Source organism: Chionomys nivalis, chromosome 14 (assembly GCF_950005125.1).
Source record: "Chionomys nivalis chromosome 14, mChiNiv1.1, whole genome shotgun sequence".
NCBI classification, from domain to species: Eukaryota; Metazoa; Chordata; class Mammalia; order Rodentia; family Cricetidae; genus Chionomys; species Chionomys nivalis.
Window position 1 is genome coordinate 70,855,055 of NC_080099.1, and position 13,028 is coordinate 70,868,082.

The following is a 13,028-nucleotide window of genomic DNA, read 5'->3' on the forward strand; positions in this document are numbered from 1 at the left end:
CCCCCTGTATCAAGGCTGAGCAAGGTATCCTACCATAGCAAATGCACTCTTAAAAGCCAGTTCATGCTCCCAGGTTAGATACTGGTCCCATTGCTAGGGGGCTTCCCATCAAGAGATCGAACCACATAACTGTCACCCACATTCAGAGGACCTGGTTCAGTCCCATGCAGGTTACCCAGGTGTCTGTCCAGAGTCTGTAAGCTCCCACTAGCTCAGATCAGCTGTTTCTGTAGTTTTCCCCATCATGGTCTTGACCACCCATTGCTCAAAAGATCGTGATTATTTCTTCCTTTCTTCAACTGAACTCCAGGAACTGGGCTGTGGGTGTCTGCATCTGTTTCCATCAGTTCTGGATGTAGGTTCTATGATGACAATTAGGGCAGTCACTGATCTGATTACAGGGGAAGGCCCTTTCAGACACCCTCTCCACTATTGCTAGGAGTCTTAACTGGGGTCATTCTGTGGATTCCTGGCAATTTCTCTAACACCAGGTTTCTCCCTAACCCCATCATGGCTCCCTCTATCAAAATGCCTCTTTTATTGCTCTTCCCCTCTTCCTCCCCAACTCATTCTTTTCGATCTCTCATGTTCCCATCCTCCATCCCCTTCCTTCTAATTCCCTACCAGTTTACACAGGAGATCTTAACTATTTTTTCCTCTTAGGGTACTTCTTGTTACCTAGCTTCTTTGGGGTTGTTGATTGTAGCCTGGTTGTCCTTTGCTTTGTGTCTAATATCCACTATGAGTGAGTACACGCCATGTTTGTCTTTCTAGGTTTGGGTTACCTCACTCAGGATGTTTTTTTTTTCTAGTTCTATCCATTTCCCTGCAAATTTCAAGATGCCATTGATTTTACTGCTGAGGAGTACTTCATTGTACGGCATTTTCTTTACCCATTCTTCCGCAGAGGGGCATCTAGGTCATTTTCTTCTGTTTCATTTGTGTTGAGATGTTCAGGTCTTGCTGTTTTAGAATTACTAGTTTCTATTGCCTCCAAACTACACTTTATGTTGTTGAATGTGTTATTACATTGTCGCCTACCCATCTCTTCTTCCTATCGGTGTAGATGGAGCCTGTGCTTCTAAGGCCTCTCTTCCTCCATGTGCAGGTGGGGTCTGTGGTTCTGGTGGTCATTTTTTCTCCAGGTGCAGATGGTGCCTGTAACTCCAGTGATCACTGATGTGGGGAATGGTTGGATTAGGGAGGATGCATGGTCACTAGGGTTGCCATAGATGGGGGTGGGGCACAGGATGTGCCTTTGGGGGCTACGGCCTAGAGAACAGGGCTGTCCAATTGGGAGCTTTTCCGATTGTGTGTAGGTGGGGTGTGACTCCTATGGTTTCTGATGCAGAGGGTATGGTTGGAGGGGGACGCGGAGCTGCTCACTCTTTTGAAAGATGACTAGGAAGAAGAGAGTAGATGTTAGGTGAAGGAAAATTGAATAGAGCAGAATTCAAGGGTTGTTTTTCCAGTTTTATGTTTATTATTTTTAATTAGGCGTGTTAGTGTACACATATGTGTATGCCCTCTCAGACCAGAGGCATTGGATCTCCCGGAACTGGAGTTGCAGGTGGTTGTGAACCAGCCAGTTTTGACTAATTGGAACTGAATTCTGGGCCTCTGCAATAAGAAAGATTGGTCATACTCAGCAAGCCAGCCACATTCAGCCCAACAGAGTAGAGATCTCAAGGGTTTGGGAATGGGAAAGGAATCATGGGCAAAGCAATGGTTAGGGTTATTGTTGTTATGATGAAACACCATGATCAAAGCAACTCAGGGAAGACAGGGTTTATTTCACAGTTCCGTGTAACAGCTCATCATCAAAAACAGTGAGGACAGGAACCTGGAGGCAAGAGCTGATACAGAGGCATGCAGGGGAGCTACTTACTGGCTTACTCATCATGGCTTGCTCAGCTTGTTTTCCTATAAACCCAGAACCACCAGCCAAGGATGACAGCACCCACAATGGTTTAGACCCTCCCTCATCAATCACTTTATTTATTTGGATTTATAAATATTTTAATATCTTGTATTTAATAATGTCTAATATTGTGTTTAATTTATTTAATAATACATCATTAAAATTATTTAATAACGATTTATATAATGCATAAATATGTTCATTTAAATTAATTAATCATATAATTTATTTATTTATTTATTTATTTATTTTTTGGTTTTTCGAGACAGGGTTTCTCTGTGGCTTTGGAGCCTGTCCTGGAACTAGCTCTGTAGACCAGGCTGGTCTCGAACTCACAGAGATCCGCCTGCCTCTGCCTCCCGAGTGCTGGGATTAAAGGCGTGCGCCACCATCGCCCGGCTAATTATATAATTTATGTAATATAGAAATCATTGTACGATAATGCCCTTCAGTGGATTGTATGGAAGCATTTTCTTAATCTAGATTCCTTTCCTTTAGCTCTAGCTTGTGTTGAATTGACATAAAACTATCCGACATAATTGACCCCTTGTCAACTTGACATGCAAGGACCCCATTGTTAAGCCACAACTTTTTCTTGTCATCCCAAGATTACACATTAAAAAGATATCGCAATACAAAACATTTTACAAACTTAAATTTCACAGCTTTCCATAGTCACTTTCAAAGTTGTCTCTTTAAAAATATCTAGATTCAGTCTGTGTTAAATTTATATATTATATGTCTATATATTGAAAGTCTGTCCTTGGACTTTCAGCCGTGTTCTTGTCTCTCAGGTTTTTATTACAGGTATGAACTGTTATGCCTGACAAATTTTATGCTGCTATAATTCACGAACCTTTGGGCTGGTGGAATGGTAGCAAGTTATAGCTTATCTAGTCTCAAAATAAAACTCACGCATGTTCTTGTCGTGTTTCCTCTATACTAGAAGTAGTACCACTCTGTTTATCTTCCCAAGTTAAAAACATCATAGTAATCTTTAAGGTTTACTTTGTAATAAATATTTTAAGTTTTCTATTGTTTTAACTTTTAAGATACATTTTGTATGAATGAGTGTTTGCCTGTATGAATGTCAGTGAACCAGATCTATGCCTGATGTCCATGGGTACCCAGAAGGCATTGGCTCCCCTGGTACTGGAGTTACAGATGGTTGTGAGCTACCATGTAGGTGCCGGGAAACAAATCCAGGGCCTCTGCATAAACAAGTGCTCTTAACTACTGAGTTCTCTCTCTATCCCCATTTAAATTTTATTTTTTTATTGCATTTGTTTAGGTCATCTCTCTTTTTAAAAAGATTTATTTATTGTGTATACAACATTGTGCCTCCATATATGCCCGCACTCCAGAAGAGGGCACCAGATCTCATTACAGATGGTTGTGAGCCACCATGTGGTTGCTGGGAGTTGAATTCAGGACCTCTGGAAGAGCAGCCAGTGCTCTTAAACACTTAACCATCTCTCCAGCCCCCAAAGGTCATCTTTTAGGAAATCTCACCTTCCAAACAGACCCCAAGGGCTTCCATTTGTGTTAATGCCAATTTTCCCATTCCACAGCAGACTATCATAATTTTTTTCATGCAGTTTTTTTTTTAAGTTATAAACTGATTTTGGCCCATTAGCTCAGTCTTTGTGTTAGCTCTTATAACATATATTAACCCATTATTCTTATCTATGTTAGTCACATGACTCGGACCTTTTTCAGCGGGGCAGGTCACTTCTTCCTTCTTCAGTGTCTGGACAGGATTGGGGGAAGAACTTCCTTCTTCCCAGAATACTCCTGTTCTCATTTCCCTGCTTCTACTTCCTGTCTGGTTATCCTGCCTATACTTTCTGCCTGGCTACTGGCCAATCAGCGTTTATTTAAAACATAACTGACAGAATGCACAATTGTCCCACACCACTTCCCCCGTTTTTAAACAAAGGAAAATATCCATAGTCCATTTTTGGGGAATGTGGGCGTAGTATTCCTGTTGGTTGGGGACGCTGATAATCTTACGGGGACCTAAAGAAAATTTTGAATTATGATCAAGTCCTGACTTAAGTATCCTGTGAGTCTTGATCATCTCATGGAGCACTCTTGAATCTGTTCTGGATGTAGAACTCTGACATCTGGGCCATCTGTTCCTACCAGAGATTTCTCAGGTGATCTTCCTTGATCAAACCTGATTATTCTTAACTCAGAATGAATCCATAGCCTCTTATTTCCTATGGAAACAAAAGCAAAATCTCTTCTCCAAAATAACATACCTTTTGACTTGAATTTTGAAGTCAAGGTGTTTTCAAAATACCTATTTTGGATTAATTTAGCAGTATTTATAAACAAATATCTTTTTGCAGCTGTTGTTCCTTTCTCAGCATTCAACCAATTCAAAGAGAGCATATTAACATATAGTATCCAGATTCTCTGTATTTTTCATCTTTATGTGGCTTTATATTAACCTCTATTTCTTTTATTTTTACTTTCACTTTTTGAGACAGGTTCTCTGTATATCTTTGGCTGTCCTGGAACTCCCTCTGTTGACCAGGCTGTCTTTGAACTCACAGAGATCCACCTGCCTCTACCTCCCAAGTGTTGGGATTAAAGGTGTGTACCACCACACCGAACTACTCTCTTTTGTTTTATTTTAAGGACTTTCACCTTTTTATTTTTCAAGCCAGCATATATTTTTAACACACAGTAAACCATTTAGAATTTTTTTTTTTTTGAATCTCTCTTTACTGTATATCTCTCTGACTACACGAGTCTTTAATTTACCAAGCAATATGGGTAGGATTAAAGCCGTGGCTTTGATGGCTAGATCCAGCCCATTCCTTAGCTGTCTGCAATTCCAGCCTCATGGTGGAGGTGACGGCTGTGGCCATGTTTATTGCCACAACTCTATTGCGTTTCAAGGTCCCTGCCAGCAAGCAAGCTGTAGCAGTGTGCTCACAAACCACACTCAAATGCTCCATAGTTAGACCGCCTGCCTGAAAGAGTCAGAGTTGCGCTGGCAAGATGGTCCAGAAAGCTGGCATTTTAAAATGGCACAGCTTTTTTCCTACTACAGCTGAAGACCAAAAAGCATGCATTCAGCTTTTTATCAACACCGTTTAAGTGTTTCGTGGCAGGACCTTTTAAAAGAGCTGTAAGGTTTTACAGCTAAAGCTGAGTCAGGAAGCCTCTCTTAAATGAGAGTGCTTGTTTGCCTCTAGCAAGCAGAGCAGTCCCAAGAAATTGCTGCTACCAAGAAGCCATGCTCTACTCTATTCTTTTCTGTCTAGAATTACTTCCAAAGCTCTCTCAGGTTTTATGTGGATGCAGTTGTCCACATGGGCACCATTCTGTAACATGAGTGCCTGCTTGTTGGTTTTTTTTCCTGCCCTGTTCCGCAGCCGTTTAGCCCTAAAGAAAATCACACAGAGGTCTCCATAAGTTATAAGCTGATTTTGGCCTATTAGCTCAGGCTTTGTATTAGCTCTTATAACATATATTAACCCATTATTCTTATCTACGTTAGCCACATGGCTTGGTACCTTTTTCAGCGGGGTAGGTCACATCTTCCTTCTTCAGTGTCTGGACAGGACTGATTATGCAGTTTTCTTCTAACCATGCCAGTACTTCCATTTTTTATTTGTCCTGTTTTGTTTTTCTATGGCCCATTCATTCTCCATGGCATAAATGGTCGTGTGTACTCCCCACCCCCAACAGTATAACAGTCTTCTCTGTCCTGGAACTCATTCTGTAGACCAGGCTGGCCCCAAACTCTCAGAGATCTGCCTGCCTGGTCCTCATGAGATCTGGGAATAAAGCATGCCCCTCTATGCTTGGTGTCAGCGAACTTTTGTAGTTGTTATTGGTGTGTCTATCACTGTGTGTTTAGAAATCCAAACTAAGCAGGTGGTGGCGGCAAACACCTTTAATCCCCCCCCCCCCTTTGGGAGGCCAAGGCTGGCAGATCTCTGTGTTTGAATTCCAGGACAACTAGGGCTACAGAGAGAAACCCTGTCTTGGAAAAAAATTATCCAAACTGTGCTAGGGGTGAAGTTTCATAAGGAAACATTTACTTAGCACGCTATCAGTTCTAGTTTCAATTCTCATCACAGGCAGACAAGGGTTTTCATGAGAAATGCAAATCAAATGTAAAATGTGGCTGGGCTGTGGTTGTGCATACCTTTAATCCCAGAACTCAGAAGGTAGAGGCAGGTGGATTTCTGTGAGTTTGAGGCCAACCTGATCTATGGAGTGAGTTCCAGAACATCCAGATCTCATTATATATTGTTATGAGCCACCATGTGGTTGCTGGGAATTGAACTCAGGACCTATGGATGAGCAGTCAGGGTTATTAACCTCTGAGCCTTCTCTCTAGCCCCCTAAGTTTTTTATTTTTATAGGTGTTATCTTTTATGCCTTTAAAAATGGTTAACCTTATGTTCAAATATGTATGTGATTCTGATTGATCTTTTTATTATTCTGATACATTAATCTTTAAAAAGTCAAATTTATTTATTTTACTTTGTGTATGAGTGTTTTGCTTGTATGCATGTATGTGTGCACCATGTGCCTGCCTGTTAGTTCTCTTAGATTTGAAGTTACAGATAGTTGTGAGCTATTATGGTTGCTGGGAATCGAACCTGTGTCCTCTGCAAAAACAGGTGCTGAACCGTTTCTCCAGCCTGATTCTTAATCTCGAAATAATTGTTACATCCCTAGTTCATATCAGTCACTTGAATTTTACTTGTTCTTGAAGTTAAGCAGATGGTGAATTTGAAATGTTTTGTTCCATGATCTTAGGTATTCTGATCTTTATTAGTAGAAATTTTGTTTCTAACTAAGATCCTGCTCCCATTTCATAAAAAAACAAAAACAAAACAAAAAGATAACTTAGAAAATCAGTTTCCATCCTTTCAGACTTACCATGGTATATCAAAAAAATAGCCCTTTTCTTTATTGAGCTTTTATATTTTTAGAAGCGATCCTAGAAAAGAACTTTTCCCTAAGCATAATTGCAAATTGCTTTTAAAAAGGCTTTTTAAAGTAAAATTGGTTGGGTAAGACAAATGGAACAACTAGTTAAAGCTCATTCTTTCTGTAATTATTTTGAACTTCAGAGTTCCTAGTTTTAACCTGGTTCAGTCCCATCTTACTAGATTTAAGTGGCTTTTGTTTTGTTTTGTTTTTTTTCATGCAGGTTCTGCTCATTAATCACCACGAGTGTGGATCTGAAGAAGAGTTTATTACCTCTTTTTTTGAGTATGTTTAACTTCAGATACACACAACGTAGCCTCTCCTTCCCTATTAGATTCTTAGAAGGTAGTTATATTTTTTTATAGTCTCCTTCTTGTGGTTTTGATAGTTGTGAACAATAAGAGTAAAAGCTATTCTTTCATTCTGGGCTACTGCATGCTGATCAGTTCACCTGGAACCTCCTGGAGGTCTTTGGCATGCCATTCATAAATATGAGTGTTAGTTTGTGGAGGTAACCATGTTCCAAATAAATCTAAGAGTTGAGTTCTTTTGTCCAGAGTCTGGGAGAGTTACCCTTTCTGTTCTGGGGATCTACTGAGTTTAAGGGGTTTGATTGTTTTTGGTATGTGATTTTCAGAATTTGTTATGATGGGAAATGATAAATTAGAAATTTTGTGGTATGACATCTCTCTGAACAAGCATTAGAAATTAGCTTGTATTTAATATGTTGTAAACTTAGCAAAGCAGATGACTGATCACGCCTTATTAGTTAATCATTAATGGACATGCATTTTTCAGTTTTGCAATTTTTAGACAAGTAGGGGTACTTTTTGCCTTGTACATGAATGAATAAAGTATGATACATAAAATATATTCTTTTATATCTAGGGCTGGAAAAAAGAAAGAATTCTGGCTGAATATCCTGATGGTAGGATAATAATGGTTCTTCCCGAAGATCCAAAGTATGCCCTGAAAAAGGTAAATTTTCAGTGACATTTCATACAGAAAACTTGCACTTAAGGATAAGAGAATAATACATTGCAGGCTTTGTACATTAAAATTATAAAAATTATAAAAACAAGAAATAAGCATTTAAAGAGTATAGCCTACCTGAAGAAAAAAATTAACACAGCTCATTTGGGAAAGTATGCTCAATCTTATTACGTAAGCATATGTGAGGCAGATTGAGTATCAATCCATTGAGTGAGTACCTGGAAGGCATGCATATGCCTTAAGTATTCCATAGCATTTACTTTAGTAAAAATGAATTAGGTAATGAAGCATGGCATCTTTTGTCATACAAGGTGTTTTGAAAGGGATGATGGCATAAACTTACTTGTGAATCTATGAGTTTAGTCACCATTAGTGCAAAAAGAAAAAAACATTACATTTATAAATAATAGACTTAGTATTGTCGTTTTTGTCTCTCACATTACTTTTTTCTTTTACAGAAAGTTCTTAATGTGGGTATGAGTTTTATTTATCTAAAAACCTAGTTGCATTCTAGTATGTGTCCAAAATGTCTAGAACCACAAGGGAATTATTTATTTCCTATATTTTCTTTAGATTTAAAATTGGACATCTTTATACTTTTGGTTGTGAGCCTAGCCTTTAACGGCTGAGCCATCTCTCCAGCCCTAAAATTGGACATCTTTAAATCTAAGATTATGTCACCTGAAAGGAAGGCTAAGGAAACACCTATTATTTGAAAATACAGCTAATGTCCATATATTTATATAGCTCTACATTTTTCTCTGCTTCCCTCCCTACCTCTCTTCTTCCCCCTTCAGCCCTCCCCCAGGGTCCCCTTGCTCCCAATTTACTCAGGAGATCTTAACTTTTTATATTGTCTACTTCCCATGTAGATTAGATCTATGTAAGTCTCCATTAGTGTCTGCATTGTTGTCTAAGTTCTCTGGGTTTGTGGTTTGTAGGCTGGCTTTCTTTGCTTTATGTTTAGAAACCACCTATGAGTGAGTACATGTGATAATTGTCTTTCTGTGTCTGGGTTACCTCATTCAAAATAATGTTTTCTAGCTACATCCATTTTCCTGCAAAATTCAAGCTGTCGTTATTTTTTTCTGCTTTGTAGTACTCCATTGTGGAAATGTACCATGTTTTCCTTATCCATTCTTTGATCAAGGGGCATTTAGGTTTTTTCCAGGTTCTGGCTATGACAAACAAAGCTGCTATGAACATAGTTGAGCACATGTCCTTATGGCACAATTGAGCATCCTTTGGATATATACCAAAAAGTGGTATTGCTGGGTCTTGAGGAAGGGTTGTTTCTTAATTTTCTGAGAATTCACCATACTGATATCCAAAGGGGTTGTTGTAGTGGGAGCTGCGGGCTGCGTTCCTGCCGCCCCAGCCCCTGGGCCGCCTGGCTAGCTTATGCCCCAAAATAACAACACACAAACTGTATTCTTTTAAACACTGCTTGGCCCATTAGCTCTAGCCCTTACTGGCTAATTCTCATATCCCGATCAACCCATCTCTAATAATCTGTGTAGCACCAGTCTTACCAGGAAAGATTCAGCATGTTTGACCTGGCGGCTTGCTTCATCATGTCTGCCTCTGAGAGGAGCTGCCCTGCATCTGCCCGGGAGAGGGGAGCATGGCATCTGAGCTCACTTCCTCTTCCTCCCAGCATTCTGTTCTGTTTACTCCACCCACCTATGTTCTAACCTATGAGGGTCAAGCAGTTTCTTTATTTTTTAACCAATGACCTTCCTCCATCAGGTTGTACCAGCTTGCACTCCCACCAGCAATGCAGTAGTGTTCCCTTTTCCCCACAACCTCTCCAGCATAAGTTGTCATTCTTACAGGTGTAAAATGGAATCTCAGAGTTGTTTTGATTTACATTTCTCTGATGACTAAGGATGTTGAACATTTCCATAAGTGTCTTTCAGCCATTTTAGATTCCTCTGTTGAGAGTTCTCTGTTTAGGTCTGTACTCCATTTTTTTTTTTTTTATTGGATTATGTGATCTTTTGGTGTCCAATTTCTTGAGTTCTTTGTATATTTTTGAGATCAGACCTCTGTCTGATGTGGGGTTAGTGAAGATCTTTTCCCATTCTGTAGGCTGTCGTTTTGTCTTGTTGACCGTGTCCTTTGCTTTATAGAAGCTTTTCAGTTTCAGGAGGTCCCATTTATTAATTGTTTCTCTCAGTGTCTGTGCTGCTGGGGTTCTATTTAGGAAGTGGCTCCCTGTGCCAATGTGTTCAAGTGTACGTCCCACTTTCTCTGCTATAAGGTTCAGTGTGGCTAGCTTTATGTTGAGGTCTTTGATCCATTTGGACTTGAATTTTGTGCATGGTGATAGATATGGGTCTATTTTCATTTTTCTACATATTGATATCCAGTTATGCCAGCATCACTTGTTAAATATGCTTTCTTTTTTCCATTTGATATATATATTTTTTTTTTTTTTTGCTTCTTTATCACAAATCAGGTGTTTGAAGATGTGTGGATTGATATCCGGGTCTTCTATTCGGTTCCATTGGTCTTCCTGTCTGTACCAGTACCAGGCTGTCTTCAGTACTGTATCTCTGTAGTAGAGTTTGAAGTCAAGGATTGTGATGCCTCCAGAAGTTCTTTTTATTGTACAGGATTGTTTTGGTTATCCTGGGTTTTTTACTTTTCCATATGAAGTTGAGCACCATTCTTTTGAGGTCTGTGAAGAATTTTGCTGGGATTTTGATAGGCTTTGTGTTGAATCTGTATAGCTAATGTTTTGCTATAAGGAGTTCATTCTATGGCTCTTTATGTCTTTAGATCACTTACCTAGTAAGACAGTTGCAGACACCAGATTAGCCCTTAATGATACATAGAATGGCATAAAGCATGTTGAGTTTGTTCTGTATTTAAAACATTGACCTTTGTACAAAGACAAATGTTTGTAGAGTTATTGAGTAATGGAAATTCAAATATAAGAAATCATTCAAGGTGCAGAGTAGGAATTTTGCTACAGTACCTTATATGACAAGACTGCTTACTAAGAATCATCCTACTGACTACTCATTTGTTCAATTCAGCTTTTCAGGGAAAGCCTACAACCAATTCTATTACTAGTTAGTAACACATAATAACTTTAAAAGTAAAATAGAAAGAATTGTTAGCAAACTGCTTGTAAGAATCAATTAGGGATGTGTTGTAGGGGGCCATTTGTTCGTTTCCCGGCCTCCCACGCTCTCGAAATAACCACACAGAAACTATATTAGTTAAATCACTGCTTGGCCCATTAGCTCTAGCTTCTTATTGACTAACTCTTATATCCTAAACTAGCCCATTTCCGTTAATCTGTGTATCGCCACGAGGCTGTGGCTTACCGGGTAACGTTCTGTCGTGTATCTCCAGAGGGGTTACGTGGCTTCTCCCTACTCCACCTTACTTCTCCCAGCATTCAGTTTAGTTTTCCTCACCTAGTTCTACTCTTTCCTATCAGGCCAAGCCAGTTTCTTTATTCATTAATGCTAATCACAGCATATAGAGGGGAATCCTACATCACCATCTCTTTTCTGTTATATAAATAACCGAAAAAGGTTTTAACTTTAACATAGTAAAATTACATATAACAAAACAGGTATCAAGCAAGAATTACAGTTACAGTATTTATATCTGCTTTATCTATTATTACTATCTATTCTTTAATTCCATCAAATACTCCAGAAGGATATAATATTACGTAATTAAACAGGAAGAGGATTGTAAGCAACCTCCAAAACTCTAGAAATGACAGAGACATCTCACTGCCTGGACAGGCACCCAGAGTTTTTCTGTATCATTGGAGCATCCATCTTTGGCCTATAGGCCCATAGTATCCAGCAGATTTTTCCACAAAGCAGGAAATTTCAAAAGCAGTTCTGCCTATATTGGCAGTTTGTCAGTCACTTTCTTCTGTGTCCTGCAGAATGCCTAGCAGACTCTTTCATGAAGCAGGAACCCTGAAAGATCATTTCACCAAGTTCAGCAGTCATTTCTCTGTGGGTTCTGCATGTCCTGTTCATAGAGCATACCATCAAGCAGTCCAGGCAAGAGCAGTTTCTTGCCCACTTGGCTATCCAACTCCATAAGGAGCCTCTTCAGCGCTCATCATCCTCTTGAAGTACATTGGTGCTTCTAGGAGCAGATGTGTCTCATTGTCATGAAAAGTCTTAAGTTCATTTAACATTTTAAATGCCATATTCTGGGGGCTGGAGAGATGGCTCAGAGGTTAAGAGCATTGCCTGCTCTTCCAAAGGTCCTGAGTTCAATTCCCAGCAACCACATGGTGGCACACAACCATCTGTAATGAGGTCTGGTGCCCTCTTCTGGCTTTCAGGCATACATGCAGACAGAATATTGTATTCATAATAAATAAATATTTTTTTAAAAAATGCCATATTCTGAACTCCTTGAAAGGTTTGAAGAATGCCTATCTATCTAAAATATATCTCTGTACATCTAGAAAATCTAACATGACTGACTACAAGCTTGACTATAATAGATGATTATCTATTAACCTATATTTTTTAATTATATATTGCATTCTTATTTTGGAGGAGGTGTTGCTGGGAATTGAACTCAGGACCCTTGGAAGAGCAGGCAATGCTCTTAACCGCTGAGCCATCTCTCCAGCCCTGTATATTGTATATTCCATCTTTATGTGGCTTGTTTTTACTCGATTACTTTTTAATATTTATTATCTTATTCCTTTAATCTATGACTGTCTGTACTCTGTCTCTCTAAAGACTTTGTTTTCTTTTTAAAACCATTTTTTATAACTCTTTATACTCTTTCTTCTCTCTCCCAAGCCTACGTACATTTATCCAACATTATGACTCTTTTAGAGTTCTTTTATGTCTGAATCTGTCCTATTGTGTATCTGTAATTCTTTTTTTGTCCAGGAGCATTCTTAAAATGTGAAGTGCTTCTATGGCTGTTTTATCTTTTGATTCTGTCCAGTCCAGTATGTCGGGGCAGAGGTCTGTTTAGTTAGTGCAAGCCATGCTCACAGCCTCATTTTCAGACACACAGTGGGTCTATGTTGCCATTAAGCAGGTTGTAGCACTCTGGTCACAAACCCCATTCAAACGTTCCATAGCCAAACCTCGTCAGAGTTTGTACTGGCAGCACTGCCTAGGAAAGCTGCCATTTCAAAGCC

General features: G+C 39.3%; 1 protein-coding gene across 4 annotated transcripts in view; it reads left to right on the top strand.

Annotated features, from left to right (window-relative positions):
- Window positions 1–13,028, top strand: part of Esco1 (establishment of sister chromatid cohesion N-acetyltransferase 1) — a 77,088-nt gene that overhangs the window by 53,156 nt on the left and 10,904 nt on the right. For 3 of the 4 annotated variants that reach the window (XM_057789021.1, XM_057789022.1, XM_057789023.1), the window contains one exon: window positions 7,772–7,861. In XM_057789021.1, the coding sequence (XP_057645004.1) occupies window positions 7,772–7,861 (90 nt within the window). Of the gene's footprint in view, window positions 1–7,106; window positions 7,229–7,771; window positions 7,862–13,028 lie in introns of those variants that run through there. The other variant, XR_009058307.1, reaches the window with a different exon arrangement.